At 43.2% G+C, this 27,365-nt stretch overlaps 3 protein-coding genes across 6 annotated transcripts; 1 reads left to right on the top strand and 2 right to left on the bottom strand.

Moving 5' to 3' along the window:
* The first annotated feature begins 325 nt into the window (after positions 1 to 325).
* Positions 326 to 5,029, top strand: sgo1 (shugoshin 1). Its single transcript, XM_083680065.1, has 10 exons — positions 326 to 416; positions 669 to 836; positions 1,105 to 1,307; positions 1,466 to 1,500; positions 1,667 to 1,731; positions 1,945 to 2,844; positions 3,070 to 3,210; positions 3,396 to 3,560; positions 4,119 to 4,305; positions 4,543 to 5,029. Exons 2-10 carry the CDS (start codon positions 692 to 694, stop codon positions 4,676 to 4,678), a joined length of 1,977 nt encoding a protein of 658 aa, XP_083536191.1. The 5' UTR covers positions 326 to 416; positions 669 to 691; the 3' UTR covers positions 4,679 to 5,029.
* A 464-nt stretch (positions 5,030 to 5,493) lies between these two features.
* On the bottom strand, positions 5,494 to 15,031 carry kat2b (K(lysine) acetyltransferase 2B). Of its 2 annotated transcripts, none has more exons than XM_083680699.1 (18): positions 14,759 to 15,031; positions 13,819 to 13,945; positions 13,298 to 13,443; positions 13,120 to 13,206; positions 12,848 to 13,029; positions 12,519 to 12,710; positions 10,179 to 10,282; positions 9,881 to 10,033; positions 9,569 to 9,702; positions 8,848 to 9,056; positions 8,538 to 8,664; positions 8,293 to 8,403; positions 8,039 to 8,182; positions 7,814 to 7,928; positions 7,684 to 7,714; positions 7,503 to 7,566; positions 7,329 to 7,413; positions 5,494 to 7,110 (listed from the first exon to the last, which is right to left on the bottom strand). In XM_083680699.1, exons 1-18 carry the CDS (start codon positions 14,957 to 14,959, stop codon positions 6,917 to 6,919), a joined length of 2,406 nt encoding a protein of 801 aa, XP_083536825.1. In that variant the 5' UTR covers positions 14,960 to 15,031; the 3' UTR covers positions 5,494 to 6,916. The 2 variants fall into 2 exon arrangements, with proteins under 2 accessions (XP_083536825.1, XP_083536826.1); XM_083680700.1 differs by having other exon boundaries at positions 9,881 to 10,006.
* Positions 15,032 to 15,589: 558 nt separating this feature from the next.
* Positions 15,590 to 21,167, bottom strand: rab5aa (RAB5A, member RAS oncogene family, a). Of its 3 annotated transcripts, none has more exons than XM_083680687.1 (6): positions 21,105 to 21,167; positions 19,133 to 19,353; positions 18,759 to 18,910; positions 18,535 to 18,657; positions 18,285 to 18,378; positions 15,590 to 18,050 (listed from the first exon to the last, which is right to left on the bottom strand). In XM_083680687.1, the coding sequence occupies exons 2-6, from the start codon at positions 19,296 to 19,298 to the stop codon at positions 17,935 to 17,937; spliced, it is 651 nt and encodes a 216-aa protein (XP_083536813.1). In that variant the 5' UTR covers positions 19,299 to 19,353; positions 21,105 to 21,167; the 3' UTR covers positions 15,590 to 17,934. The 3 variants fall into 3 exon arrangements, with proteins under 3 accessions (XP_083536813.1, XP_083536812.1, XP_083536814.1); XM_083680686.1 differs by having other exon boundaries at positions 21,007 to 21,156; XM_083680688.1 differs by lacking the exon at positions 21,105 to 21,167 and adding an exon at positions 19,917 to 20,890.
* Positions 21,168 to 27,365: the final 6,198 nt, after the last annotated feature.

The following is a 27,365-nucleotide window of genomic DNA, read 5'->3' as shown; positions in this document are numbered from 1 at the left end:
ACTATGCATAAAAAGTAATTTCTGAATGGTGAAACCAAATACCATCAAATGAAAGTTCTCTCTACTTTAACCTCATAGTAATTGTTTGATTTAAAATCCACACTTCTGGAGTGCAGAGCCAAAAGAAGAAAAAATGCTTGACTGATTACTTACCCAGGGCACTGTATTCCACCCTATCTTACTTGACCGTTCTACCTTTATGAAACGTATACAGGCATTTAGCGCCATCTGGTGGCCGTTGTGTGCTAAGCCTGAACTCCGAAGGAAGTGACGTCTTTGGAGTGTGCCACCAATCAGCACTTGCAGCGCACATTTCGAATGTCAACTTGCAGAAAGAAGTCTTGTGTGATAGTGTTTGCTAGCCCACCACAGAAGGAGATTTGCCAAGATTTTGCACACAGTTCATAGCTGAGGTGGTAAGTTAACATTCAATTTCCAGGCGAAAATTGAATTGAAAAAATTCGACATGTAGCTATGTTTTTTATTTATTTTGTATCCCCTTTGTGTCAGCTGCGGAGACGCTGGCTAACTAGCTTGTTATGCTAGCGGACCAACAACATTGACTCCACTTAAGTGCTCCACTATTAATCCACTTAAGTGAACCTAACTTAGGTCCGAAGTAACGTAGCTTTGTGATGAATTCTCTCTCCTCGCTTTTCTACCAATAGCCAGCTAGCTACTACTCTCAACCATGGCAAGGGAACGGGGGCAGAAGAAATCTTACCAGCAGAGCCTGGACGAGATAAAAGAGAAGATGAAGGAGAAGAGGAACAAACGGCTGGCCAGTGCTTCTGCATCCAACCGAGGACGGGCCAAGATGATCAACAAAACCAGTGGTGAGATCCCCCAACTCATTTAAATGGGGGAGGACGAGTAACAAAAGTCTTAGTATGAACATGTTTGGTCTGCTTGTAGTGAGAACTAGCACGGGGTTGCAATGTTGCATCAGGTCTATATGTGTCAGACTACATGGTCATGTCTAGTCTCAGGTCGAGAGCTAGTGTTATTAATTTACTACTCTATTGGAGATCAGCTATTGAAAGGGATTGTCCGTGTATCTATTGAAGATGAGTGTCACCGTAACATCTCCTCCCTCTCCTGCAGCGGGTAACGTGATGCCGATCATCCTAAAGGGAGTGCAGATCAATAACAAGGCACTAGCTCTGGCCCTACAGGCAGAGAAGGAGAAGATGAGGCAGGCCAGTGGCATCATCCTGCAGATGAAGAGGGAGCAGCAGGCCCTTTTCCTCCATCTCCTATTGCTCAAGAGGAAACTGAAGGAACAGGAGCTGCGGGCCAACACACAGGTAAGGCTCTCTCCCTGAGCCATCTTGGGTAGATGGGCTTTATTTGGCTGCAGTTTGGTGCATCATAGGAGTAATACTATGTGGATGTAAACATCAACACATTTTATTTTGAGACGTGTATAGAGTCTAATTGTGTGTGTGTATGTGTGTTTGTTTAGAGTGAACCTGCACAGATCCCAGCTGAACCCTCCAGGTGAGTTGTTCAAACGCCATTGCTTTACATTCATTACACTATGCAAAACATCAACTGGATCAATGAAGGCTGTATATTTCACCATCAAAAAGATTGACGTCCCTCCTGATTGACACATCATCCTTCCTTAAGTTGTGCATCTTCTATGCTGTATACCTTTGTGCAGGAGAATGCAGAGTCCCACTGGCCTGGAAGAGCCTTTGATGTATGAGGCCCCAGTCACCAGCCCAGGTATACATACTATACATACTATACAGTATTAGCATTTTATGTACATCTTAGCCCAGTTATGATGCTTCATTTTATAAGTAAGTAATATGTTGTACCACCAACACCAAAATGCTTTAGTGAGTTAGGTAGTTTGTGTGAGTGTGCACTGTGGATGCGTTTAGGATGGTTTAGGATTGGGATGCGTCTGTCACTGACATCCATTATCCATCTCAGAACCTCAGGTTACTGGAGTTCAAACCGAAGTTGACGGACAGGTAGCCTTGCCGCGCACTGTGGGCGTCAGGCGTCGGCGGGTGGAGAGCAGGAGGCGTTCTGAGAGTGTGCGGGCACGACGTTCCATCAGTGAGGGGAACCCCAGCACCCTTCCAGAGGCTCTTGTACACACGGAGGAGGCAGCAGTCTTAACAGAGAGCCCCATTCACAATGACAGAACAGGTCAGAACCACACACAGGAAGTAGAGTCAGGCAAAGCAGATCTGATTGGCTTGGAAGAGTTCCATCACTCCACCCCAGAGCTCTCAGCCAAGCCAGCCAACCAGCAGCAACCCCGACGTAGACGGGCCCAGCAGCCTCGGCCCAAACTTGAGCCGGTACGCAAACCGGAGAGGGGCCGCAAACCAGACCGTGCCCCACTGAAGAAGCCATGGGAGAACTCCAAACCCCGAACCCGGTCTAAGAGCAGGGACAGGTCCGTCACGAGGCCCAGGGCTGGGGCTACAGCACCACCGCAGGGGGACAAACTCAACACTTCCCTCGGCTTCAACGACACCTTCGACTTTGACTGTGAAGAGGGGGTGCATCTCACACCCTTCAAGGCCGGCGGGGGCAAGCCTGAGGAGAGTCCCCCTGCCACGCGCATCCAGGAAGAGGAAAGAGATATAGGACAGGGACAGACTCTTACTCAGTCACCATTCACGGTCACCATGGAGAGCGAGACCAGCTCATCATCCCCATCAGATTCGGAGGACAGCCCTTACGTTCCGCAAAGCCGTTGCGGACGGAGGAGACAGAGCCTGCCAGAGACGGCGAAGGCTGTCCCTGCTCGCAGAGGACGACCCCCAAAAGCAGGCCGCCAGACAGAAAACATCCCCCCAAAACAGGAGCATTTACATGGTGAGCACTAACTGTGAGATGCTCAGTCTTAATTAAGATGAGCATGTAATGTTTTGTGTCTGTAAACAGTGTTTAATCAATGATGCTTAGAAAATGTGTCATCATCGTAATTAATGATTGTATTGCTGAAAATCTTCACTGAAAGTCTTCATATAGCCTGGAATATTTTGGGCATGAGATGAGCCAGAGGATTTCTATCTACTATATTGTTTCTTGTGTGTCTAGTTACCAGAGAGGATAAGGCCAGTCCCAGAGTTATGGCACCTGAGATCACTGAGAAAGAACTCCATCTCCCAGAATCCCCTAGTTGTGTTACTGTTGACAGCCCTGGTCCAATGGCAGAGCAGGGACAGGAGAGCTACCCAGGTGAGTGGACATGTTGGAGCAGTTTTGAGACTGCAAGTGACTCTCCCTGACATTTTAAGAAATGCATTATATCCATGATCCTTTGTGAAATGGGAAAAATAAATGGCTCTTCATTGAAGATCTTTTTATTCTATCGGTGAAGTTGGATTCATGATAAAAAAAACATTGATGGTTGTCTATCCCAGTGCACTCCAGAGAGGAGGAGGAGGAGGCTTTGCTCCCTCTCACTCCTGGAGTGGAGGCGGTGATGAGGATCGACAGCGTCCTGTCTGTTTTCGGAGACTCCACAATCGAGTCTCCAGAGTTACCGAGCCACACTCCACAGATGGTCAACCCATGTAGGAGAGCAGGTAAAGCCCAGTTGGCTGTGGAGAGTTAGTCTAGCTATGATGATATCATCTCTCATCTCTGTGTTGTCTATATTTGTCACAATTCCCTTCTCCTGGCTCAAAGCGCACTGAGAAGGCAGCCAGTCAAATTTGCAAGGTTTTCTTGCAACACCTCCTGGCCATATCGAGCTTTTCTGTCATTCTTAGAAGGCCATTCACATGATTCGCTCCGCTCAACGCAAGGTACAGCACAGACTGCTCCCAGAGTTCAATGAATGGCGCCTCTTGCGCGACCGTAAACATCCGCGGCGCCGCTCAGGAAACAGCTGATTAGGAAAGCACAGCTGCATCCTCCATTGAAAACAGTGGCTTTTCCGGAGCAATGCCGTTCTCGCGCTCATCACGTGAATGCCCTTGTACACCTCTCTTTTACACCCCTCTTTGCACACTTCTCTAAGCAATTCACTCTACTTTTCTTTGTCCACTGGTGTGTAAACTGGTGTGTAAACTGTCTTGCACCGGTCTCACCATGTTACTCTGTAATACTCTCCCTTTCTCACCACTCTTGTGTTTCCTCAGGTGGGCTTGGTGTCAGGGCTGGAGGGCGGGGCTTCAGTCTGTGTGATGTGACCAATATGTCCTCTGCAGCCTATCGGAAGTTCCCTTCGGCCAGCTCCTGCCCCTCCGGCCGATGCTCCACCCCAGTCCCCGCCCGTAAGAGGCGCTCCTCGACGGCAGTGGACTACAAGGAGCCGTCACTTCACGCGTGAGTCTCAACCACACAGTTCTAACATCACTGAATTGCAGACATCACCACTAAATATTTTGGGTAGCATGTGTTAGAGTTGAGTATCATATGACGTTTCGTGGAACTTAAATCTTGTGTTGCTGTCGTGTGTGGATTTATCCCTGGGTTTGCTCACTATGTTTTGTGCCTCTTATGATTGATTAAAATGTCTCTTTCTCTCTAACATAAATGTCTGTCTTATTACTTTTCTCCTAGGAAACTCCGGCGGGGAGACAAGTTCACAGATACCAAGTTCCTCTGCTCTCCCATCTTCAAACAGAAACCCAGGAAATCATCCAAGAACAAGCCGTCGTTAGAGAAATACAACGAGTCATTTGTCGGATGTCTCTAACATGTGCCCCCAACTCCACACACTGGACTTAACTGAATTGGTTCAAGTTATTTCCCTCGGGAATATTTACATGTTTGTGATACTGTGTGCTTGTAATTGATGTGTTTTAAGTTTCTAATTATTTGTTTAGCCAATGAAGTAATGGAGTATTTCAATCGCTTTCTCACTGGATTGATCATCCCTCTGTCTCCCTATCTTCCTTTCCTATCTCAATTAACCTCTCTCTCGATGACTGTATGGATTCATGACCAAACCACTTGTATGACAACAGAATGTCATCATGTCGCTCACCTGTATGATTATTATATTCTTTTCCTCCTTTCATGTCAGATGTTTTAATAATGAATAAACTTTCAGTCCTTGCTTCATCTTCATTGTGTGGCTTATTGTTTCAGATATACAATGTATACCTTGGTTATATGCAGTGCATATATCTTTGGACACTTAGCCTAAAATTAGAATTTTGACCCATTTAGAAATAAAAGCATGTTATCTATAGTTAGTGGATGCCTTGCGTAAACTAATGGATATTCTCATTCGTTGCATAGCTGTAAGCCAATCCCGAATGAATAGGAAAGATAAGCACCAAATAATATCACAAAATTAAATAAGACTGCATATCTTTTCGATGCATGTCGGTGGGCATGTACCTGGATCTATATGACAAATGTGAATGCAAATTCATCTCTGAAATAGACTAGACTACTTTTGCCATAATTCTTTCATGCTGTATGTAATAACATGATCCAAATCACAAAGGGCATTCATACATTGTCATGGATATAAGATATGTGATTTCAATGGAAAAAAATACATCAGTTTCACCTCTTTTAATCAGTCTATAAAATAGGTTATCACTGTGTCATTAAAACCAATAGTACAAAGGCCATGAAATAATTATTCCAGACATATTACAAAATCCAGATTTTTCCTAAAGTTTTAAAAATACAAACAATTTTTACAAAACAGCAAAACTACATAGTATTGCACAATCATTTTTCTTTTATCTCCAAAATACAAATGTGTCAATCTCCATCTGTTTAACACAGAATAACACAGAATAAATTAAGACCTTTTCTTAAGCATTATTCCTTTAAATTACAGCACATAAATAAGGATAAACTCTACATACTTAAATTAGCCATTAGTCCATAGCGTGCATTTCTCTAAAACAGAACATCTTCATGAAAAACAAAAATGCTCTTATTAACTGTGGTTGTTGAATACTTGCTTGAAAAATAAATAAGTGCATTTCGATGGACAGCTTGCGGCTATGGGGCTTTTTACAAGAATGAACAACATGGGTAATTTTTGAGAGAAGATGATTCCTATCCTTTCAATTTAGAAATAAACTAAAAGAAATACATAAAAAATATACATTAAGTAATTCAAGGGTTTTAAAAGAGTTAAAATTCATTTAAAATATCATGTTTTTTCCTTTTTTGGCAGGATGAACTCTAGTAACACATACAAACTTTGACCTCATAGACTCTGGGACACGGACCACACATGACATCATGCGCACACTCACACGTGTGTTGAGTAACAGCCATACAAACAGAGCTACAGACAACTAGGACCCAGTAACACCGTTGCAGACAGAAAGACACTGAAAATCCTTCCCCACACCTCTCAGTCCAGTTCTTCACAGGCATGACATCCAAATGCACAACTCTGTACAGGTGTAATTTCTATGACATCTGTTTTCCTGAGTCAACAGAGAGAGGGAAAGAAAGGGAGACGCAGAGACTGAAAAAAGAGAGAGCAGGAGACCGCACTGTATGACAGGGATGGACAGAAGAAGAGAGAGATGGAACAACAGAGAAAGAGTACACAGATAAACCTCAGATCATCCTTCCTATTCCATTTTTATGATGCAATCACCATGGATGGCAATGGCCCTGTTCACATACTTTGAAAATACATCCTTCATCCCTGGGGGTAATCACTAATCTGTATGTGTTGGATGAATGTCAGCAATGTATCCATTCTATTACTTTCACTGACCAACATATAGTTGCAGATCAGATATCACCAGGGAAGAGGGAAAGATGGAAGCATTGAAATAATTAGAACTGGGCCGATCCACCCCCCCTCCTGTCTCTCTCGCCGTTCGAGATAGAAGTTGCCTTAGAAGTTACCCTAGCCCCAGTCTTTACACCGTTAAGAGGGCAGGAGAAACATTTGACCCAGTGTCAGTGGCTACTAGGGGTAACTTCTTCCTACCCCCTCCCATCTTCACTTCTCGATGAGTCCCGCCTCCTTGATTTTGGTGTAGAAGAACTTCTCCAGTAGGTTGGCACACTTGTAGTACTCGCTCTCGGGAGGGTTGTACTCTCGACAGTTGGTGAAGATGCGCTGCATGTCGGCCATGAAGAGTTTCCGCGTGGTGTAGTACCTGCTCTTCAACCGCTCGCTCATCGTCTTCAGATCTAATCACAACATTCACAACATCTTTTGATGAACCGTAGCATATTTCATAGGGCTTTTGATCAAAAGTCAAACAAATATGAAAGCGCTAACCATTACCATTTCTCTCTGAATTAACTGACTATATTCCTCATCATCATTCATATGTTGTTGTTGTATATGAAGTGCTGCTATATTCCATCCCCTGGAGAAACCCGCATCACATTGGTTCCCAACATACCCATGGGGAAGCGGATGACTTGGTAATACCCAGGAGCCTCTGTTTTCTTCACTGGCTCCATGAAAGGCCAGGCATTTGGGTGACTCTATAACAGAACAGCAGTGTGAGAAAACAGAGCGCACTGAGTCAGTGTGTGTGTGTGTGTGTGTGTGTGTGTGTGACTGTTCCACTCACCTTCACATGTTGCAGGATGGTCTTCAGGGTACTGTACAGCTGATCTGGGTCCTTTAGCTCCTTCCTGGGATGAACACAAGAAACAGGAAGTTCTCATCACCTCAGTTCTTGTCCTGAGTTACCTTTCTGTTGACAAAGAAAACTTTAGCCTTAGGAAAGAATGAATAGAAGATCCACTCACCCTTTACCCACTGGTTTCCAGCCAGTTTCTCCTGTTAACAGAGAGGAGTTGAGTTGCATAGATTTGCATCTTTCAATCTATGTTGAATGTTGGATTCAGAGACATGCATAATAAACTAGAAGAAACATACGTATGCCGGGAATGCTTTCAATGGGAATCTGCCGAACTCCTTCCTTAAAACAGGAAAGTCCTGGATAGACCTTTCTGATCTGAGCCTGTTTTCTCTCGATCAGCTTCTTTATGATCTGAGAGAGAGAGAGAAAGAGAGAGGTGGGGAGAGGTGGTTAACTCGAGATCATTCATATATACACACACACACACACACACACGCACACCCACACGCACACAAACACACCTCTTTCTGTTTCTTGATGATGACAGAGAACTCTGTGTAAGGGATGCTGGGGTTAAGCTCACAGCCCATGAGTGTGGCTCCCTCATAGTCCTTAATGTAACCCACGTACTTGGCCTTTGGAACCTTGATGTCCTTGGAAAACCCCTGGGATACAGAGAGAGCGAGAGAGCTGTCACAAAGAGCCCTGTAGACTATTCAGGTTTAACAGGGGAAAACAGGGTACTGATCTTTGAAGGAGCAAATGGCGGACTGACCTGCTTCTTGAAGTAGCCAATGGCGTACTCGTCTGCGTAGGTGAGGAAGTTGAGGATGTCGTGTTTGATGTGGTATTCCTTTAGGTGGTTCATCAGATGAGTGCCATACCCCTGCAACCAAAATCCCAGAGATCGACTAGGTCAAAATTGACCAATCAGACAGAGCGAAACATAAGCAATCAAAGCTCAATAATACCAGGTTGACCAATAGAAACTTGACCAGGTAAGAAGCTTCGCCCTCCTACCTTGACCTGCTCATTGGAGGTGACGGCACAGAAGACGATCTCTGTGAAGCCCTGCGATGGAAACATCCGGAAGCAGATCCCTCCAATTACACGGCCATCTTTGATCAGTGACAGAGTCTTGTGCTTCCTGTTTGGGGAGGAAGTAAATAGTTCCCTTTTTCTCTCAATATAGAACAAAATGGCCCAAACTTTTCAGTTGCGCACCCCAGCTCCTTATTCTCACAGAATAGCATAGAACTTGATTTGCGCTGCTCTCAACCTCAGCGTGTGTCAGTGTTTGGCGAGGGGGCTCAGTGATTGTAACACTCACGGGTCAAAGACCAGGCGTGTGATGTACTCCTTGGGCATGCGAGGCAGCTGGTGGGAGAAGACATTCTGGAGGCCCACCAGCCACATCAGGATCCTCTTGTTGGGCTTCTGGTTGAGGGAGTTACCTATGACATGGAACTCTATCACCCCCCTCCGCTCCTCCAGACGAGCAGCCTCGTCACGCGCAGAGTGGGCAGACAGCAGGCTGGTCTGGAGTGGGGGAAACATCGACATCGGCAGCATCATCATCATCATCATGACCATCATCACAACGTTACTTTGAGTCATATGATATAATTTTAATCATCCTTAAAAGGCCCAGTATGTAGTTTTGAGCTTTAAAATAGTGCTAAATGGCCATGATAAATCGGTAGTGAACAAGGAATGAGTTCACATGATAAGGACCGTTCAGTGAAGACCGCTGTTTTGATCTAAACAAAGTGATTTCTCAAATCTGGTGTCAAGGTCGACCACTGGCCTTTACGTACCTATTTTTCATTTTGTTTGTTTACAAGGATATGCACATGTTTGCAGCTATTAGAAAACTTAACATATGTACGTTTTCAAATGTTAATTGGGGCCAGAGAGGGCAGCAACGCGCAAAACTACATGCTTCAACTTTAACTCTGCCTCTAAAACCTGCACTTACTGAGAAAGGGGTTCACTGAGTGCTTTGTATTGTATTAATGATCTATTAACTGACTGACAGTGTGACTGTTTACCTCTGGCATGGCCGCGGGATCAGTGATGGTTGCCATGACTTCGTTGATGAGTTCCATGGGGATATCCCCTACAATCCTGGGCTTCTTATTCTCCTCATGGGGGAGGGGCTCAGACAGCTTCCGCTTTTCCCCACCTACAAACGTTAAGTGTGTGTGCGCACACACACACACACACATGACACGCATAAAATTTACATTGACATTATGACAGGTAGTCATGAATGGCATAGGGACAGGATAAAATATTTTAGCATCCTCTAATGGTTCGGTTTATGTGGTTTAATCTGCTACTGGACAGCTTGTCTGTTTTACCTGGGCTGGGCTCCAGGGCTAAGGCAGTCTTACAGGCCGGACTGACACTGCCACAGCTGGATGGGTCCACTGACACAGGGCTGCTGCTGTAGTACAGGGGCCTAGCCACCGGAGGTGCACTGATCACTGCAACACAATGGAGAGGACCAAATACTGTACAGGCATCATAACGAGAAAGAAGCATCATAGCGTTCCATCTTTATAATCCAGTTAGATCTGTAAAAGGGAGTGAACAAGGGCAGAAGGGCAGGTATAACTTTTTGGAATGTAATACAGCCCAGCAGGACAGGTGTGTTACCTGTATGAATGGGGATCTTTCCACCTGAAGATCCAGCCAGGAAATCCTCACTCCAGATAGGAGAGTTGTGGCTGTACACTTCCTCCTCCAGCATGGACAGGAATCTAGGACACACAGCATTAATCATCACACCTCTACTGTGGCAAGGATTATGTATCCAGGCTCTAAGGACCCAATGTGAAAACTATGCAAGAGCTTTCCAGGGCAGTGTGTGTATATGTGTGTGTGTGTGTGTGTGTGGGGAGGGGGGGGGGGTTACTTTATTTGTACCTGTAGGTAGATTTGTTTAGCAGTAAACGAGTCATCCATGTTGACACACATTTTAGAAACAACACATACAGTAGACAAACATAAATAAAAGTACTCTGTTCCAATCCTAACTAAAAACTAATTAACTAACTAACTACTGTTCCTGTAAAGACTTATTAAAAATGTGGTGGAATACAGGACTGTTCTTTTGCACAAGATTTAAGTAAACGACCACAGATGTTGTCAGGTCCATGACTCTTATTTACTCTTACCGAGAGAAGGCCTGTTCCACATCTTTTTGGTCAATGTTAAAGTGAGTTTGTAACTCAGTGCCTGAATTTCCTTACTAAAATCCAAAGTATCAAAACAATTATAGAAATTAAGAGCATAGAATTAGGAGCATTAACAAACTCAGTATCTGAATTGAAGTCATTCAGGGTGACCTGACTGCTGCTCTTTGAATTCCGGAGGCCTGCTATAGTTTTCATGCTAGACCAGGCTGAGCCAAGGTTATTTGCAGCCATCTTGTTCACTAGTTCAGATTTATAGTTCTGTTTTGCTTTTAAAATTTCTCTTTTCAGCTCCTTGGTATATGCACATCAGAGGCTGCTCCCTGTTTAAAAGCGAGTTTCTTTTCCTGTATGCTGGACTTAACAGATTTGGTCACCCATAGTTTGTTATTAGGGTAAATCTTAACTCACTTACAAGGAATGATCATATCCCTACAAAAGACAGCATATGAACATGTTACATCAAGTTTGTCCAAATCATCACCACAAGACTGTTTACACATGTCAGTCAGTGCAGTCATAACATTCCTGCAGGCAGAGCACAGATTCTTCTGTCCAGTCCCCTTTGTCCTTTGTTTGTGCTTTCTCTCTCTTTAAAACCGTTTTATATATGGGCAGTAGATGCACACAGTTATGATCCGCAGAACCCAGTGGTGGTAGTGAGAGTGATTTATAAGCGTCCTCTACTGACCCATAGCAAAGATCTAATGTCTTATCCCGTCTGGTTGGACGTATTGGAGACATATTGGGAAACGTTTGTAAGTGTTTTTTTTAAGGGATACATGGTTAAAATCACCCAATATGAAGTTTGGTGCATCCAGTGAAGTCGACTGCAGTTTTTGCACTACATATAATATAGTGCTAGAGGCAGGGGCGGCATCTGCCTTCGGGTGGATGTACACTGCTGTTATAAAAAAAGTTGTGGAAACTCGCGGGGCAGGTAGAAAGGACGTAACGATACCGATAAAAGTTCGACATCTGGCGTACAGATGCGTTCTCTGACAGTCACAGAGCTACAGCATCGTTTGTTAAAATATAAACATACTCCACCACCTTGAGTTTCCCCCGTCATTTCATCCTTTCGATCCAGACGAAAAGGCGCTCCAAATCCATCGATGAACAGGTCGTTGTCCTCGTCATGCTCAGTGTGCCATGTCTCAATGAAGGCCATGACGCAGCAGTCTCTGAAGTCCTTCTGAAAACGAACGTTCCCCTGGAGCTCGTCCACTTTGTTCCTCAGGGACTGTACGTTCCCCATGATCATCGAGGGCAGAGGAATCTGGGTGATTGCTGTTTCCTCAAGCGTAGTCTGACGCCTCCTCGTTTACCCCGCTTCCACTTCTTATCCCTCGTTGCACCGCAGGTTTCATGAGAATGTCTCTGAATAAAGTCCGGTAACTGAGACGTGACAACTGTCACGCGAGCTAAACTCGCAAAGTTCAATTGCAGCAGCACATCTCTGATGTACTGTGTCCTATGCCGGTAGACAGCCCCGTTGACGTCGCAGGCAAACAGCAGTAGATAGAACAGAATCCACAAAACGGCAGGATAGAGAAGATCCATTTTAGATTAGCTGCACTAAGAGCACTCAATCATAACGACACTTAAACGATTAATTCAAGAAAGGAAATGACACATAAGAACCTTTAAAACAAACACCAACACGGGGACGCCAGACTCTCACTGCCGGTCGCTGCGTGCGCATGTGCCCAAAATAACAGGTTGAAGTGGACTTCACCTGTGTGTGTGTGTGTGTGTATGAGAAACTATGAGTGTGTGAGTGAGAGAAACAGACTCTTACTTGGGGAAGTGTGTGAGGATGAGTGTACGTTTTTCAGGGGGTAGTTTGTCCTTCTCCTGTCTGGCCTGCTCTAGTAGCTGTTTCCTCATCACGGTGAAGACAGAACGCAGGAGTGTTCGCCCGAAGATCTGCGTCGTCTCATACCGTGGTAAACTGTCACAGAACTGAGGAACATTGCAGTAGCACAGCCATCTGGAAAACACACCAAAAGCACAAAGGCATGAATGCAGGTATAAACATTGCCATTATGATTTAGGTCACCCCAATAACATTTAAGAAAATAATAAATTAATAAAATTTTCGCATCATCAATCGGTGACGACAACTACCTCGTGTAATTGACTTTGTACCCAGCCGCATCATCATTGGGCGCCCGCTGGCGTCTCTGTGAGGGTGTCTCAAGTTGCCAGTAGTTGATCTGGTTGAGGAACATCTTGGCTAGCTCCACGATTGTCTGACGCTCCTTGGAGGGAAGATGGCTGAACTTGTACTGGACAAAGTTATTTACCCCCTGTTTGAGAGAGAGACTCTCCGTAAGTAAGGAGAGTGTGTAGGGTGGGGGGTTGTGTGTGTGTGTGTGTGTGTGTGTGTGTGTACTTGCCTGTTCGATGCTGGGTTTCTCAAAGGGAGGACACTCCTGAGCCTCAACGACAGGTTTGCCCATCTGCAGGATGCATTTCCTCAGCAGCTGAATGAGAGACAGAAAAGATAGATAAATGAAGGCCTTCACTTGGTATTAAGCAATGAGTTGTTGAAAAAAAATGGACCTCAGAACCCACTTTGAATAAGGAGAAGTAGACTTGTTTGGTGTCTGCGTCCTCTTCTTTGTGGACACATGTGTACAGGTACTCCACATCCAGGACTATACCCAGAAGTCTGTTCATCTCCTCTTCTGACACATTCTCCAGGTGGGTCACATGATCACCTGAGAGAGAGGGAGAGAAAGAGAGGGACATGGAGTAAGAGAGAAAGAAAGAACACAGAGACAGAAAACAGCAGTTAACAAGGAATGGGACTACCTGACACACTGAAGCCTTTACGTAACTACCTCCCATGTTGCCCCATTCTACACTATCAAACAACCTCTGGACCAACTTTGCAACCCTGGCTAGTCCATTACTAACTCCAAAACCTGATGAGTATACACCTTGACTGTATGTTGACTGCCCCATCTTCTGCCCTATATCTGCTCCTCCACTTCATCCTATTTCTCTCCCTCTTTACCTGCCTCTCATACCCAGAGCACCCCACCCGTGATCTCTCTCCCCTCTCCATCTCCTCTCTCCCCTCTAAATCCTACCCAGTGTATGGGAGCAGCTACGGCAGGGCTCCTGCAGGTTGACTGTGTTGGGCTGCTGGTCCATCCGGGGGGGCGTCGGAGGGGGGTTCTGACTCTTCCAGCCATTACACTTACAGGCCCCCTCAGCCTATAAGACAAAACAGCATCAGAGGGGTCACCCATAATCACTGATGCAATCACAGTGTAACATGAACATAATAACAACATGTGTTGTATTAATAGGCCTATAACATATGCATCTGAATAGGTTTACTTATCTGTTAATGCATTTTAGAATTGTTTAAAATGTGGCTTGGTGGTCAGAAAAGAAAGTGCCATGCACAGCAGCCCTCTAGTCTACAACTGTTATTTTTCAGCTGGAGCTGCGCACATGAACGTGCGCCACGGAACAACAACAAACTCCGCCCCCCAGCAGCTGTCACCCTGTCAAAACAAAGACGCCGTCTCTTGCTGCAGAAGATATATAAACGCAATAAATACAATCTATTTTACCACTGTGCGGTGACAGACGACACGAAAACACACTTGTCACTTTTCCCCGTGGAATGAATTACAACTCACACACTCCCCTTGGAGCCTACACGCACGCAGCTAAACATAACCTGACATATTTTTGTCAAAGCGCCAACTGAATGTTTACATCTACTCTCCCGCCTAGGACGCGACATTGTAACATTGAAATGATAGGTATGTTAGGGTCTGACCGAGAATTATGCTTTTTCTCATGTTATTTTTCATTAGTGGCCTGAGCTACCCTTTTCACATAACTAGTGCATGCAAATGGACAAAAAAATAAGTGCGGCAATGGCTTCCTTTGCTGCGCTTGCATTTTAGTAAACATTGCAAATGACATGACCAAAAACAGGCCACAGTTCGCAAGGGAATGCTTTGAGTTTAAATTTCTCGCAAATGAATATCATAACCAGCGAACTAAACGTACTTTGCAAGAGGAATACACTCCGAGTTTCTCCAGCTTCTTCGGGCGCGGGGAGGAGCGAAGCTGCGCCTTCTTCACGGCGATACGTGCAGATCCTACAGCGGCGCCCGAGCCCTCCGTTCCCCCGGCTCCAGGAGCGGCCGGAGCAGAGCCCGCAGCACCGATGGCCGGGGAACCCTGCTGAATAACCGCGGTCTCGGACATCCTTGATACCGAGCCCACACGGGATCCCCGACCCTGGAATTAAACGTTACAGTGTCCTGTTCTCTATTCCATTACCGGAGGATCAGACATGGCGCTCATCCCTATTTCTAATTTGTCATTGTAGGTCCGTTTTTCCTCCACTAGGGGGAACAAAATGGATATTCCACTATGATTCAGGGGAGAGGTCACAAAAATGTAACCATTTGTTGCAAGAATTTCAAGGTCAAATGTAACTGGGCAGAAAAAAAATATGCAATACACCAACAACCCACTGATGACGCCGCCCAGTCTCGCTATAAATATGGGCCATATAAGTTTGAAATAATAATTCAATATGATATTACTATATTCTTAAAGTGATTATGCCATATTATGATGAAGCAATATGATTTTGCGTTTATATTCTGCCATCCTATCTGAGGCAGGGTGACAAAAGGTTTAACCATGCCATTAAAACACAGCCTATGACGTCCTTAGGCACAACTGTGGGATCAAGGAACAAACAGCCTAATCACAGTGATGACCTTTCCCACGCAGAATGCAGCAGAGCCTCCTGCAAACAATCCTGAAAATAAATCCAAGACAAGACATTCCTTCAAAGAGCCGGTTCCACACACATTACAACCTGGATACAATATAAATGATCAAATTTATTTCTGTATTTATTTGGTCGTTATTTAACAGTACTGTAAAATGCTTGCATTTATATATTTCGGCTGCAATTAAGTGTCCACAGCAAAAAAAAAACGTATACAATGTACATCCCTATGTATGTGTTAATTTATTTATTCATGATCCACCAGCTAGTACCCAAACAATAGAACCGACCAGTCTTTCGCTACTAAGGTTGTTACATTGTTTGTACAACGTTGTTACAATGTTACCAAGAAGTTATAGAGGCGGGCGGTTATAGTCACTCAATCCGGTCTGCTTCCCGCCTTGCTCCAAAAGGAGTCTACACCCAGTGAATTTGTAAATTCAGTTCTACAGGAAGGAGTATTGGAGTATTGGACAGGGCATCGTAGCCTTATACCACTAAAATAATTAGTGAAATGCGAGAGAGAATGTTAAAAAATACAAACCAAAACATGTGTATGTTTTTCTTCAGAAAAAGTACAAGACAGACCACTAAAGAAATGCAAGTTCATTTTTTGTTAATAACACTACATACATTTATAAAGACCACCATTGATTATAATTTAACCATTTTGTGAAAAAAACAACAACATAACTCCAAACCCAGACCAAAAAGCTGTTTTCTGGTAACTGTACAGTTTTTTTTATGATTATCTAGACAACTCCCTAGCAAGCATTAGTCCTGTCAATTGTAAATCGAAAAGTAGACTACATTGCAACACCCTATTTACAGTATATTATTTATATATATATTTATATCACACTGGCTGTAATTATGACAAGATATATTCATGAGCGTCATTAGTGCAAGGCATGAGTAAGACAGACCTGTCATCAGAGTTATTGAACAGACTGGGGGGGTGTTTGTGTGTGTGTGTGTGTGTGTGTGTGTACATATGTGTGTGTGTCTATCTTAACAATTACGTTAATGATGAGGGTGGGGGGGGAGGTACACTGGTGTGGGACTGGTATTCTAGCTCTGGTACATGTGTGTCAGTGTGTGTACGCGCAAATATGCATGTGTTTGATGTTTCTATGAGGATGTTTGATCACCAGCCAGCCAGCCCAGTCCTCTGTACACGCAGACTGTCTAAATCACTTCCTAAAGAACAAGGGATGACTAATAATTCTGTGCTCAATAGGAGACAAGGCCACAGTGTCAGCTGATCTCTGATGAATCTCTCAACACTAAAGTCACCTCACCTGCTGCACCAGTTGTAAAAACAGCTGCCTTCTAAAAAGCAACGTAATTACACCTGAAAAGGTGCTGTCCACATTAACCACATCATGAGTTAATCTTAGTAAATCAGACGACACTGCAACCCATAAGAAGATGACCCAAAACCAACCACCGAGGGGCGGGGTCTGTCTCATGCTGTGGCAATGACAGGGAGGGTTGGGGCCAAATGTGGGCTGGGGAGTAGGTTTCTTTACGTTGTGTAGGTCCTTGCAGACACTGAAGTCACAGAGTCATTACTGTGAACCATTGCACGATGCCACTAGGACAGCTAGAAGCAGGCAAGGCCCTGGGATGGGGCCAGGAACTCTATACTAGTGCTACTTAAGTGGGGAAAAGCATATGAATACGTTACTCATGAAAAAGAAGATGGCTGATAGAGGGAGCGGGAGAGAGAAACTGGAGACCCAAGTCCACTGCCAAACAGTCTCTTCCTTGTGAAGATTTAGCCCTAGCATGCTGAGGAAATTGGTGGAACTCAAACGCCTCCCTTCCTGTCTCCATTCCTGTCTTCTTTCCCTCCCTGTTCCTCACCTTTTCAGAGACACTTCTCTTCTCACTCACTCTAGATTCTCTTTAGATTTTTTTGTGCCATTGAATAAAGTTAAAACATTAGATTTTTTCCATGTTAGGCCTTGTAGTGATACATGCATCCATAATTCTGACATACAATTCAAAAAAAAAAAAAAAAAAAAACTAAATAAAAAAACAACAACAAAGAAACAAAAACAAAATAAGGACATAAAGAGAGAGATTTTCTGTATTAGAAACGCAGCAATAAGAGTCTTTAGCTATCCCAGGAGAGAGAGACCATTTGGAAGAGTCCTGCAAACGAGTCCTGCTGCTACCGATAGTTGGGAGTGGGGTGGGGGTGAGGGGGCACTCAATTAGTAACAGCAGAACCAGAGGGGAGAAGGGCTGGGTCGAGTGAAATCGATTTGGGCGTTGCATTAGTTACTGTAGAAAGGAGAAGGGGAGGAGTTGCGGGCGTCTTTTTCTGTTACTGCAGATCAGAGTTTGGAGGGGCAGGACGTCGCATTAGTTACTGCAGCGACAGTCGGGGCATGGATCACATTAGTATCTGCAGCGGGGTATGGATTAGTTAGTTACTGCAGCACGGGGCCTTGGTTGGCTGGGCGGTTTCCGTCAGATCGACACCCCTGTTCTGCCCACTGTTGGCTCCGGCAGCCTGGGGCTCGCTCTTGGGCAATCTTTTTGCTGGAGGACAAAGTAACAACAACAAACTTCAAAGTGGCCACTGCTGACAAGGATTGATATGGATCAAAACATTGACATTACTTATTATAATAAAACTGTCCCAAAGATGTACTTTCACTTTATCAAGGCAATTGAGCAGTGAGTAAGTTTTTGCTGCATTTGCGTGTGGACTCTACTCCATTATACTGCGAAACATGCACATGCAAATGAGGCCACAGGGCAATAAAAACTTACCAATAGCCATGAATATCTCGTTCACATTCATAGATGTCTTGGCCGATGTCTCCATGAAGAGCAAGCTGTTGTCGTCTGCGTAAGACTGGGCATCCTGTGAAAATACATTAAAGGAAAGTCAGTCTCAAACTGTAGTTACAAACAGCTGAGGTGGGTCAGCAGACACCTGAGGTTTAGACCTGAGTGTTTCTAACTCATCAGAGTGGCATCAGCCAAGTATTTGGACTGGTATAAGGATGTTTGGACTCACCTGGAAATCCACAGCTCTCTTGTTGGCAAGGTCTGCCTTGTTGCCTGATAGAGCGATGACGATGTTGGGGCTGGCTTGTCTCTGTAGCTCCTTCACCCAGTTCTTGGCCCGTGCAAATGACTCCTGGGGAGAGGACAAATGTGGTACTTAAATACTTTCATTACTTCTACTTTGGTGCACCTTTTCACGTGGAGAGCTCCCCGGTTTCAACTATTCAAACTAGCCTCATTTGTGATGTCGTAGACCACGATGGCGGCCTGCGCCCCTCTGTAGTACATGGGCGCCAGGCTGTGGTAGCGCTCCTGACCTGCAGTGTCCCAGATCTCAAACTTCACTGTCGTGTCGTCTAGGCACACTGTCTGGGTCAAGAAGGCCGCTGGAGAGGGGACAGAGCACACAGAGACGTCGAGCACATCATAGACAAAGAGGACTATGACAAACATGTTTTATGACAATGAATTGCAAATATTTACCTCCTGCTCACCTGATTAAGCTAAATCTAAGTTAAAGACCATAATTCGTAGACTATGTGCATCGTGTGTTACTTTGAACACATTGCATCCCCTTCAGCACACTACTAAACAAGTGCAATGCTCACCTCCTATTGTGCTCTCCTGGAACTCGTGGAATTGGCCCTTGACAAAGCGGAGCACTAGACTGGATTTCCCCACTGCCGACTCCCCCAGCAGGACCAGTTTAAACTGGCAGATCTTGTTCCCAGCGTTGGGCCCGTTGGGTCTCGTAGCTCCTCCCCGATTGGCCATGACCTATCAGATCCCCCGGTGTCCTGCGCGTCGGACTGCACTGTCAGGGCTTCAGCTGTAGCAGGCAGTAGAGAGAGAGAGAGAAAAGTAATGATTATCATCTAAACATAGTTCATATTTAGCTGGCTTAATTTGTAAGGTGCTTCATAGATCAAATAATTGTATTTTTGTACATAGGTACAATTTTTGTAATACATCCTCCAATCCTAGGTCCTGCAAGCCAAGTGTGAAAGTGTAAAACCTCCCAGAGAAAGAAAGAGGAAGAAACTTGAAGGGAATAATACTTATGAGACAGAAATAGTACAGAGGATCTCTCTGGCCAAAGTACATTCTAATGTCATGCCTATTCTCATGTCACCTGTCTGTACATACTATTCCATGTCACTTTGTAACAGGTTTTCTTTGATATGCCTAAATTATGGTGATGTGTTATATAAGGTGTTGTAGTAGATGGGGAAAACAGGGAGCAATTTCAAAGTTCTCCACAGAAAGAGAGATCCCTGACTGGCCATTCTCTCCATCTTTCAAGGAGTAGGCTACGCACTGGGCAGATTATCACGTCTCCACAGTAGATATGAGAGAGAGAGAAATATAGAGGCATGTTACCATGGCACCCACCAGTGGTATGCTGCCCTGAGAAATCTGTGGTGAAGTTGTCAAAATAAACATGGCTGGTGCCAGTTAAGTCAGGGTATACAACAGGTGACCAGTCTTGGTGACCAGCCTCTCTTTCACTCATACAGACAGACAGACAGTAACAGACAGAGAGAGAGAAAAAAAATCAACTGTTTTAAACGATTGTCTATGAGCCACCTCCAAGCCTGTGAACTTTCCAGAAAAACACGACACTAACTAGCACAGAATATGTCACACTTAATAGTAAGCTAGCTATTTACCTAGGTGATAAACGCTCAGGGGCAAGGCACCAAAATATTTCCGTAGCAAAAACTGTTCAGCTATATGACTAACAATGCATGTCATATTTTCACAATTTAGATACTGACAGCTTCACTGCAGAATAGGACAACTTGACAACCATGCCATGCAACGTTTGAATTGGATAAGGAAGCCAACAATAACGTCTCAAATAACCGCAAAGCATATCATGTTTACCAAATTAGCTTGTCATAGGAATATACCCAAGACCTGCTAGCAACTAGAAAGCTAGCATACTATTCCTTGTTTTCGTAGCTGGCTTGATAAAATTGAGGAGGGAGGACGCCATTTTCCACAGAAGCAACTGCTGGCCAGCTGATTTAAGCTAGCTAGCTTGCTTGTTTACTTCAGAAACCAGAATCGTAGATAGTTAATACCGTTTGTCTGGCGCCTGCTGGCAGCTGTGCTAAAAACAAGCCACATACAGCGTTAGCTAGCTCGCTCGCTAAATAACTAGAAAATGTGATGGAGAATAATTTGTGCTGCAGATCTAGCTAGCTGGCAGAGTTGATGTGTGTTGTTCACTATCCACCCATTATCAATATTTACAAAGAGGGCAAAGTACCTAAAAAATAACACAGCAAACATTGTTGAGTGGCGATGGTCTGACAAAACCCTTGGTAGGGCTCTTCCCAACTAAGTCGGGGCCACGGCCTATTTTTGCGTTTCTCTCATCACATCAGACATCAACAGCATAGCAAGCTAGCTACTAGCCAGTTGACAACTGAACGAGCTCAAATTCACAACTGTCAGACTATTTCGTTTACTGTACCTGAGAGCCAGGCGATGTTTTTGAACACTAAATACCACCACAATAGTTCTTACACAGAAAAAACGAGCGAACTGCGGTTACGTAGTGTTGAAACCTACAAATATTTTTCAACAACCCCGATCACGTCTCCTCCTTTCTTTCTTCTCGCAACTTCCCCTTTAGAACCAAAACACAAACACCCCCTTCCGCCCCTCATGCCACGTCACACAGCACGTCTTCTCTGCAGAAGAGGAAATAACGTCAGATTGAAATCTGGTGATGTTTTTGATGATGGGAATGATGATGATGATGATGCCCCAAGAGAACAGATAAAGTTGTTTGAATATTGTTTTCATTGTTTTCATTTTTTTTAACGTAAAGTTTTTAATGTAATTGAATCCATTTGATGGTGATGATGATGATGATGATGATGATGGAGAGGATGGTATTGTATGGTATCCGGAGGAACTCAGGAAGATATATAAGGTATTACTGAAATGTTCTACTGTAAACACAGATAGTATCAGACAAAAATGGGAGCAGGATCTACAACTGGAGATAGATAGCGATGAATGGTCTTATTTTTGTAGGAAAATCCACAAGTGTAAAAACTTGTATTACACGTTTGCCTCGTTCATGTCTCCTTGGTACTAATAAGCTAGACTCATGGAACAAATATGTACATAATATAATATATACATATAATATATACATAAAAAATGTATAGCAATAAACTTGAAATCAAACACCCCTCTTACACTATATTTTTGGCTAAAGGAAATCAAAAGTTATACAGCATTAGATAAGCTCTATTATGATATCAAAGGTAAACCTGAGGACTTCAACACAATCTGGCAACCTCATATAGAGTTCATGACTTCTAGGGCAAAATAATTGTTTATTTATTTAAATTAATTTTGTTGACATGATATGACTGAAATTGTATCTGTCCCAGTGATTGTTTGTGGGTTTCTCTTTCGTTTGCTTTTGGTTTCGTCTAGTTGGTTGGTTCTGGTTTGTCTCAGTTCCTTACACACAATACTGACACTCACTCCGCTGTGGTGGGTTTGCGTGTGGGAGCTCAACTACGCAACGAACCAGACCCTTCACTGTCTGAGACAACACACCCTCCCATTCATATGTCTTCTATGTGTAATTGTATGTTGTGTTAAATAAAATAAAATAAAAAGTTGGATTCGCGTGGTTGTAAGGTGTATCAAGTATCTCAATAAAGTAAATATAAACTTGGTCTGAGTAAATTGACTACAGGCATCAGGTACGAGGGAAATAATGTTAATTTAATCTATCCCTTTAATTAAGGCAACTGAATATACCATCACGTTTTAATATGGTGGCGTGATTTTGTTCTTTTGTGAAATGTGGGTAGCCTATTCTCTCTTAGGACAAGCCACATTCTCTTTTGTTTTGAACCAGCAGAGGGAGCTCTCAGTCTAAATAATGCGTGAGCTCTGTTCACTCTGATGACCAACTCATGTCAACCCAACTCTTCAATATTTACTTCTTTGTTGGTATTGCAGACACATGTAAAATCATTGCTTTGTTTGGGATCCTATTGTTTTCTATTTGATTTAGATCTAGATACCTATTGCAGTCTGTTGCAGTTCATTCTGCTCATTGTGGTGGATGTCTCAAGCCTGGAGATTATTTCTGAGCTGGAGCTGTCATAACTATTGACATTGGTTAAACATACAAGTCTGTTCTTATGTAATACCCATAGTTACCATAGACAACATAGTTGCGTATGAGGCGAAGTACACAGAAAACAAAAATGTTATTAACAGTATTATGATGAACATAGAAGACATGCACCAAACTCCATAGAACCTTTTCATTTAAATAAAAGAGATTACAGTATTAAGTTTTAATTGTGTCAATATTCTCCAATCCTCTATAAGCCTTCTGCTGGTCAGTCAATCATTTAATCCATCAATCAATGAACAGGTCAACTGGTGAATAAACAAAGCAACCCATAGCCAACCTATTTATCAATCAAGCAATTGCTTTCGGGTTGTTTCCTGTTCTCCCAAAGCTGTAAACAAGTCACATTTAAAGTCAAGACTTAACCCTTAAGCTCAAGGCTAGAGCTTGGCAGTGGGTTGGCCCACAGACTCTCTTCTCCTTGTCCGTGGCATTGCATTCTGATACTCTGGTACTTTGACTGTGGTGGTATTCTTCATTCACAGTGCACTTAGCCCAGTCAAGTATGCCACTGTTAAGGGGGATATCCACTATTCAATGATACTCATAGATCTAGAGTATGTCTGGTCCCTCAGGGCTAATGTATGAGGCTGTATTGGATGCCTCACAAACAGCATGATGGTTATTTCCAATTCATCAAGTTGTATAACTATAACCATGAGTTATTGTAAAAGGAGCATCTCCTCATATAAAGTGAAGGTCAGTGTTATGCTGTGTTTGAGAGACTAGCCATCATTTTGTGACCTTATTGTAAGGAAAATATATATACAGTAAATGTTTTTTGTATGTGGCAGTACTGTCCCCATGGGCATTTTAGAAAAACAGACATTATATTAATATTGTTTTTTGGTTGTATCGTTGTATTGACAATACAATCGTTGTATTGTAGCATGTGGTAACACCATCATACCATGTTGGTTATTGTAAAGGAATGTTTTCTACATGTCATTATTTGACTGATGATCCAATATTGTACAAGGTTGCCCATTGATTCCTAACTAAAGAGAAGTATAAAATAACATTTAATTACATTAATGGAACCTCTATGCTTTACTTAATATTAACATATGAGTGTCCATGGTGGGATATTTTTTGTGACCTTGATTTGAACTCACAACCTTTTGTTTTGTACTGCATTGTTCTCTCCACAATACCACTAGCCCACTGCTACTTGAAAAGAAACAGTGGGGTTCACATTGTGCATCAGAGAAATTTGGGGAAACTTGGGTAAATACTTTCCTTGAGGTTGTACATACGTTCCATAACACAGAGATGCTAAAATGTACGTGTAATAGTCAAATCAGTGGTTGGGGTGTAGATTTATTGAGAAATCGCTAACAGTGCTAAGGCCAACATTTTGCAGCTAAGTGCAGATGAGTGGTCTTCCCAATATGTAGCCATGAGAGTTTAGCTCAAAATCCACACTGACCTGATGGCGTAACAAGTAAGGCAATGCAATGTCTTACAAGAGATTACAAATTCAGATCCCAGGTGAGGACACACCAAAAACGGAGGTACAGTGAAATAAAATGCAAAATGTAATCCTTCTTGTGAAAGATGTTGTCATATATTTTGAAAACTTGAAAATATCAAAAAATGTTACATTTGTTTTAGCCTAATTATTTGGTTAGAAAGTACATAAATATGAGACTTTTAACATTGTATTTACGTAAATAAGCAACATTTTAAAACTGTGAGATGGTCTGATGCTGATTGTTAGCTGCCAATGTTAAGAAAACTGTCACATTCAACCAATGTGCAATCATGTAGCAATGTTAGATGATAAGCATCAAATTATAAAGTTGAAAAATAGCCATCACATTACAACGTCTAATAAACTGGTAATTCCAACCAACATGTGACAGAACAACAACCATCAAATAATAATGTCCATCCAACATTACAACAGCTACAGTATAGAGCTCCAGCATTTGCTTTATGACTTTGAATGTACTATCGATACTATCAGAACTGTTCTACAACGTCAGTTTGGTTAGTTTTGGAGCGTTGCACAGCTGTAACACAATGACAAATGCCTTTGGGTGTATGGCAATATTGCTCTCAGATCTTCTCAGATCGCCGATCACATAGAAAAGGGTCACAGATTGGAAACCATTAGTACCAAGACATAATGGATTTACAGAGTTCTGGGTAGAGGTCTAATGGTGAGTGGCGTGTAACAAACCGCTTAGGGCAGTAGTTTCCTTATTGGGGGAGAATGTCAATGCTAAGAATCTGAGATTGATGAGAGAATCAGATACTGTGATTTCCATTTATTAAAATACACTTCACTTCATTTCTGACCAGTATAATTATTATGACTATGTGTGTATATGCTTGCATGTTGTGGGGTTGAATGATCACAGTCAATTTGCCTGAGACACGTGCTAGACCTGCCATGAGAACACAGACATCCATAAACCAGGTCATTTGATCTATGTGACAGTTGTTATACACTCACCGTCCACTTTATTAGGTACACCTGTTCAACTGCTCGTTAACGCAGATATCTAATCAGCCAATCACATGGCAGCGACTCAATGCATTTAGGCACGTAGACATGGCTGACAACCTGCTGAAGTTCAAACCAAGAATGAGGAAGAAAGGTGATTTAAGTGACTTTGAACGTGGCATGGTTGTTGGTGCCAGACGGGCAGGTCTGAGTATTCAGAAACTGCTGATCTACGGATACCTAACATGAGTGTTCCACCTCTCTACCGACAGGTCAACCGTGCACAGCCAGAGACTAGGTCCTGGAGCCTAAACCCCCACCAAAACTTAGTGGCAGAATAGTTACGGTAGTAGGAGCAGAAGGAAGAAGGGTAAAAGAGAGATTCACAGTCCCCTTATCTGTATCTGATGAAGATGGTTGCCAATATCGTAAACATTCATTCATATTATCTAACTGTTGCTCAGTCAATTTGCTAGTTAGAGACTGATGTGTGGTTTAGGACTAAATCTGTGGTGTTCAGATGAGGGAATTAGGATTGAGAAACGTGCTATGCAAAATGTGTTATTAGGAAATGCACAGCTAAATTACTTTTACAGGTAGGACCTGCCTGGCTCTGGGCTGAGATCAATTACACAAGAGTTGTTGACAGAAGCTAAACTAAGAGTTAAAGATTGTACATTCATGGATAATGATTACCTGCATTGTACAGCTAAAGTCTCAGAGAATCAGGATGAGGGCTTTGAGAAAATTTGGTTCAAGGAGAAGAGTGATTTATTGTCAGGAGAGTGGCTTTATTGGAATGACCATGGATATTGTGCTATGTCTGTGAGGAGTACTCAGGAAGTGCTCAAGTGTTTTGAGATACGCGGGTCTGGCCCACATGTGTCTTTCGCCAAGCTGTCGAGAGCCCAGCTGTGTTTGGGGCAGCTTTAAAGGATAACTTGGAGAATTTGGTGCTGGAAGGAGGTAGCACGATGAAGAGACCTGTCAGAAAAACATGGTGGCTCTCTTAAAATATTTGGCAGAGCAGGGCCACAAGGCAAGCCTGCAGAAATTACAGTGTGTAAAAGAGGAAGTGGTGTTTCTAGGCCATAAACTCACCAAGGAGAGCAAAAGCTTGAGTGCAGACAGGATAGACGCTACCACTAAAATACCCAAGCCAATCACCAGTGAAACACCTGCTCTCCTTCCTGAGAACGGTAGGATTCTGCAGACAATGGATTCCTGAATATGCAAAAATAACTCAACCGCTTCATGTCATGGTACATGGCCAACATTTATCTTCCGCAGACAAGGTTACATGGACAGATGAGGGTGAGATTAGTTTCACCACACTTAAAACCATGCTGACCACTGCTCCAACATTAAGATTGGTTGATCCCAACAAAGAATTTGTTCAAACTGTGTGTGAAAAAGATGGTTTTATGTTCTCTGTGCTGATGCAAAAACATGGTGATAAAATGTGTCCTGTAGCATATTTTTCCTCTAAGCTCGACAATGTTCTACTATCACTCCCAAATATCAGTATCGTAAGGTGTACAGCTCTTAATCCGGCTACACTTCTCCCTACAGAGGATGACGGAGAGCCCCACGATTGCGTTGCTGCAATCAATCAACAGTGTACACCTAGACCAGATCTGTCAGATGAACCATTGGAAAATAGTAATATTATCTATTATGTTGATGGATCTGCACCAAAATGCCTAACATCTTCCCTAAATAAGGTGGGGTATGCTATTGTTACTGATTATGATACAGTGGAGGGCTACAGATTGCCTCACCACCTCTCTGCCCAGGCTGCCGAGCTCTTTGCTTTAACAAGGGCCTGTATTTTGGGAGAAGGGAAAAGTGTAACAATTTACACTGATAGTCAATATGCATTTGGAGTAGCACATGATTTTGGAACATTGTGAAAAATGAGAGGGTTAATTATGTCATCAGGAACTGAAATACAACATGGAAAATTGATAAATAATTAGTTAGAAGCTATAATGCTACCCAAACAGATTGCAATATGTAAATGTGACTAGCAGCACAGATCCCTGCAGACACGGCTCTGCAAATGATACAGATAACCCCCACCATCTCACTCGCTGATCTAACTGAGACACAGGCTAATGCTTCTCCAAAAGAGAGAGAGCAGTGGACCAAAGCCGGAGCAACCTATGTAAATAAGATTTGGGTCGGCCAAACGGTAACCTGTGTCTAC

The sequence above is a fragment of the Argentina silus genome (assembly GCF_951799395.1).
Source record: "Argentina silus genome assembly, chromosome: 11".
Taxonomy (NCBI): domain Eukaryota; kingdom Metazoa; phylum Chordata; class Actinopteri; order Argentiniformes; family Argentinidae; genus Argentina; species Argentina silus.
Note: the sequence above shows the minus strand (reverse complement) of the source record. Positions and strands in the feature narration are given on the sequence as shown.

What these genes read in the sequence shown, in the direction of transcription:
- rab5aa (XM_083680687.1), bottom strand. Translation starts at nt 19,298, where the DNA reads ATGGCCAATCGGGGAGGAGCTACGAGACCCAACGGGCCCAACGCTGGG. An exon ending in TCTACGACATCACAAATGAG is followed by an intron (nt 18,658 to 18,758) that starts GCTAGTTTGAAT and finishes TCCTCTCCCCAG; the next exon opens with GAGTCATTTGCACGGGCCAA. An exon ending in CGAGATATTCATGGCTATTG is followed by an intron (nt 18,051 to 18,284) that starts GTAAGTTTTTAT and finishes TTTGTCCTCCAG; the next exon opens with CAAAAAGATTGCCCAAGAGC.
- kat2b (XM_083680699.1), bottom strand. Translation starts at nt 14,959, where the DNA reads ATGTCCGAGACCGCGGTTATTCAGCAGGGTTCCCCGGCCATCGGTGCT. An exon ending in AAAGATCCCCATTCATACAG is followed by an intron (nt 10,034 to 10,178) that starts GTAACACACCTG and finishes ATGCCTGTACAG; the next exon opens with TATTTGGTCCTCTCCATTGT. An exon ending in AGTCATCCGCTTCCCCATGG is followed by an intron (nt 7,111 to 7,328) that starts GTATGTTGGGAA and finishes TGTTGTGATTAG; the next exon opens with ATCTGAAGACGATGAGCGAG.
- sgo1 (XM_083680065.1), top strand. Translation starts at nt 692, where the DNA reads ATGGCAAGGGAACGGGGGCAGAAGAAATCTTACCAGCAGAGCCTGGAC. An exon ending in GATGATCAACAAAACCAGTG is followed by an intron (nt 837 to 1,104) that starts GTGAGATCCCCC and finishes CCTCTCCTGCAG; the next exon opens with CGGGTAACGTGATGCCGATC. An exon ending in AAGGAGCCGTCACTTCACGC is followed by an intron (nt 4,306 to 4,542) that starts GTGAGTCTCAAC and finishes CTTTTCTCCTAG; the next exon opens with GAAACTCCGGCGGGGAGACA.